This window comes from Malus sylvestris, chromosome 5, assembly GCF_916048215.2.
Source record: "Malus sylvestris chromosome 5, drMalSylv7.2, whole genome shotgun sequence".
In the NCBI taxonomy this organism is placed as follows: domain Eukaryota; kingdom Viridiplantae; phylum Streptophyta; class Magnoliopsida; order Rosales; family Rosaceae; genus Malus; species Malus sylvestris.
The window spans coordinates 28,900,100-28,903,972 of NC_062264.1; the positions used below are offsets into that span (position 1 = coordinate 28,900,100).

A 3,873-nucleotide genomic window follows, 5' to 3' on the forward strand; every position below is an offset into this window, starting at 1 on the left:
ATTTTTAGGCTCATGAATCTAGAACTAAAATAGATATATATTGTTCCAATTAGCAAAAACAAAATCAAAACATTTTTCTCTCGCTTCTAAGACCCACTACTAAGAGAGGGAAGATAAAGTTTACTTATTAGGTTTACTTTTTTTCATTATGTCGCCATTTTGTTGTCAATAAATGCCTACCGAGAAGAAGAAAGCATTGAAATTGATTGTGTTAAATTGAAGTTATTATGAACTGTGAAATTGTAAAGAATTCTTCATTTTACTCCGAGACCTTTTTTTTTAACTCATCGAAACTCAAAAAACTAGGAGATCAATCAGAAGGGTATGGAATTCATCTTCGGTTTGGTAGGCGATGGCTTTGCCGTCATGGCAACGGACACGTTGCCCGTGCACGGCATACAGAATCATGGTGCTCTCCCACAAGCTTATTGAAGCCAGCGCGTGCCTGGCGACAGGGTTCAGTTCAAGGAGTACATACAGAATAACGTGGCTTTGTATCAGTTCCGTAATGGGATCCCATTGACCACCGGTGCTGCTGCGTGCTGCTGCCAATTTCACGTGGCAAGCTCACCACTGCCCTGCGAAAGAACCCATGCATGGTGAACATCTTGATGGCTGGTTTCGAAAAGGAGGCGGGGGCAACCCTTTACTACGTCGACTACATTGCCTCACTTCACAAGGTTGAGAAGGGAGCGTTGGGTCATATAAATTTTGCACCCTCATTAATGGATGGGCACTACCACAGTGGCATGCCTGTGGAGAAAGCAATTGACTCGATCGACAAGTGCATTGTTTAAGGTCCGGTCACAGCTGGTGGTTGCTCTGCCAAACTTTGTCATCAAGATAGTTGACAAGGATGGGGCGAGGGAGCAGAGGCGGACCGACTTAGGGGCAAGGGGGTCAGCTGACCCTTCAACTGCTTTATAAAATGCGTTAGAAATGTGTTGCATCTTTACAGTCTAGTCCTCATATTATTTACTTTTGACTTGTTTGTTGGTTGTGATTACAATTGCAGGCAGAAAAAATGAACCAAGTAAAAAACTATCCAGAAATGCAAAGTAAATGAAATAATGATCTCAGATAATAACAAAACATCATCATTCTTGGACAAACATATTAATGAGATGCAATGATATTAAACATTGTTAGTGTGTTTAAGATAAGTGTGTTTCTTTGTTAAGCATTCATATGGGAGCAATTTTGGAATATGTTAGTTACCCACACAAATGAGGCATTAACAAGTGTGCAGTATGCATTTCCAAATGACTTCAGGCCTACTCGATGAAATGACAATATGCATGCTATTTCAGTTAAAAAAAAATTTGCACTCTGCGCACGCTATTCTTACTAACCCCCTTAATATTATAGGAAAACTAATGAAAATGGCTTGAAAACTTTGAGTTTTAATGATAAGGACAAAATAAAGGGTAAAGTGAATAGTACTAGGATTGACTTTTTAGTGTAAAAATATGATTTTTCGTTAAAATGAACAATACCGGATGCTTTTCGTTAAAGTTCCCTAATATTATTTCTTGGATCCAGCGAGAGAGTATGCGTGGCGGGAATCCATTAGGGATGCCGGTGTTGTTACTGGTGCTGCATGCTCTAGTAATTAATTAATTTTATGTAATGACTGGATTATTCATTTTATAAGTGGACACTGTTTTCTGAAAAAAAAAACAAACAGAGAGAAAATAAAATGTTGTTTTGGTGCGTTCCAGTTGTTTTATACGAAAGGGGCCAAGAACTAGTGGCACTAGCTATCCGACTTCCAACTAGAGGTCGCCTCGTTTATTTGATACGGTAAATAGTGTGGGGGACGTGAAGGACACAAAAGCAAAAGCAATGGGACTAGTGGACGACCCCGGACAAGTCCTTATTAATGATCCAAAACACTTTACTGTTATTTTATACTAATTTATACTAAGCAAGCTGAGGAAGAGTGTGAACCCTAGAAACTTCACATTATGACTAGGTCATTTGAAATGTATGTAAACCCTAGCATTCTCACATTACGACCATGTAATATATAAACATTGCATCCAACATGTGATAATTGGTTATGTTCTTTTTTCACTTCTCACGCGAATGTCTAGCTACTTCTAGTTCCTTTTTCTTTAACTGATTGACTAAATAAAATAAGTATTATTAGTTCGTTTGACAAAAAACATATACCTTAGCATATCCTCACATTGTGACTGTGGTATGTAGACTTTCTGGTAACGTGTGGTAATTGGCCATGTTCCTTTCTCGCTCGTCAAGCGATTATCTCGTTCTGATTATCTATTTGTGACACATTTACCTTTCACTTTCAGATTCAATTGACCCTTTTCGTTTGCTAAATGTCGTTATCTTATTTCTTCAAAGAGTGAAGCTAGTACAAGCCGCTAAAATTGAAAATATAGGAAAAATCTAAACCTAAAGATCACCACATATTAAAATAGCAGCATAAACTAAATCAAGCAGCATCTCTCTACTCACAAACTACCGATTTTAATTAATGTTCTGTTCTCTCATCGATCCAGAAAAAAATACAGATAAGGAGCAGATAATTCAATCAAAGTGGGATTCATAAATATCATGGAATATAATAACAAATATTCTTCCACCTAAATAAGTGCGAAAAGCCTGAAACCTCCATCTCTTCTTCGATCGATACAATCAACCCCAATGATTTCAATCAAGTTAATATTAAGCACGGAAAGAGGGGGGAAAAAAACTAAATTTACCAAATTTAGAAAGCAATGAGAGCTCCAAGAACCAAAAGCGAAATGGAAAACAAACCCATGTTTCCTCCACTCCCAGTCCTCAAAGCCCCACTACCGCCGCCAGTGGTGTTAGTGGTGGAGCCACCGCCCGTGGTGGTGTTGGTAGTGGAATTAGCTACCAAGGGCAAGGTCTCATAGGACCTGAGATTGGCGGGGGAGAAGTCATGCTTTTCAGGGAAACCGGTGGTGGTGTTGACTCCGGGGCCCACCTGCCAGACGTGGTTGACGGACACCGCGTCTTTTTTGACCTTGACGGTGGCGAAGATCATGAAGGTGCCGCTGGAGAACTCGGCGCTGACGTCCCAGACGTCGAACGAGAGCTTTCCGGGAATGATGGAGGCGTAGGAGCTGATGTTGTAGGTTGTGACGGTCGGGGTGCCGTTAGCAGTTAGGTGGGCCAGTAGGGCCTGGGACCCGGCCATTCTTTCGGCTGTGGGGTTGATGGCCCAGGCGACCCAGCCGTCGGTCTTGGCGGGGGCGGCGACGAAGGCAATGGAGAGGGAGGAGTTGGAGCGGTCGTACGTCCAGTGGAGGTAGGAGCTGAGGACGGGGAGGTCGGAGCAGTTGGAGTATAACTTGTTTTTGAATGTCTGTGAGTTGCAGGTGGCTGCTTGTACGGCCGGCGAGATTAGCAGAGCCAATAGGAGGGAAATGCATGAAATCTGGAGGAGAGAGAGAGGGAGAGAGGAAGCCATTGGAGAGAGATGAGGGCTTTGTGGAAAGAAAGAAAAAAGAGGGAGAGAGAGTGTGATTGTGTGTGTGCTATGCCGAATGCAAAGCTTGTGGGGATTTATATTGGTAAAAGATTGTTAGAAGTGCATCCGATACATCACGTGACATACTGAAGATATGCATACAAGATTATTTATCTTTGTATTTGAGGGGAAGATACTAGTGGAGTGAGATGTGGGGTGTGGCGTACTTCGGTAGGGTGCTTCGAACTAATTCACTTGTATATATTGACTTTGATTCCAAGATTATTGACCTTGAGATAATAAAATCTTGTGTAATCTAAACAGGACACAACTGGTGATAGATAAGTTTTTACTAAAGAGAAATATTATTTATATCATGTTTTTGTACTACATTTTCATATCACCTTAGG

At 41.2% G+C, this 3,873-nt stretch overlaps 1 protein-coding gene and 1 pseudogene across 1 annotated transcript; one reads left to right on the forward strand and one right to left on the reverse strand.

The window, feature by feature from the left end:
• Positions 1-927, forward strand: LOC126622713 (proteasome subunit beta type-2-B-like; annotated as a pseudogene).
• A 1,625-nt stretch (positions 928-2,552) lies between these two features.
• Positions 2,553-3,657, reverse strand: LOC126623679 (auxin-induced in root cultures protein 12-like). The gene has a single exon (XM_050292633.1). It carries the CDS (start codon positions 3,461-3,463, stop codon positions 2,735-2,737), a length of 729 nt encoding a protein of 242 aa, XP_050148590.1. The 5' UTR covers positions 3,464-3,657; the 3' UTR covers positions 2,553-2,734.
• Positions 3,658-3,873: the final 216 nt, after the last annotated feature.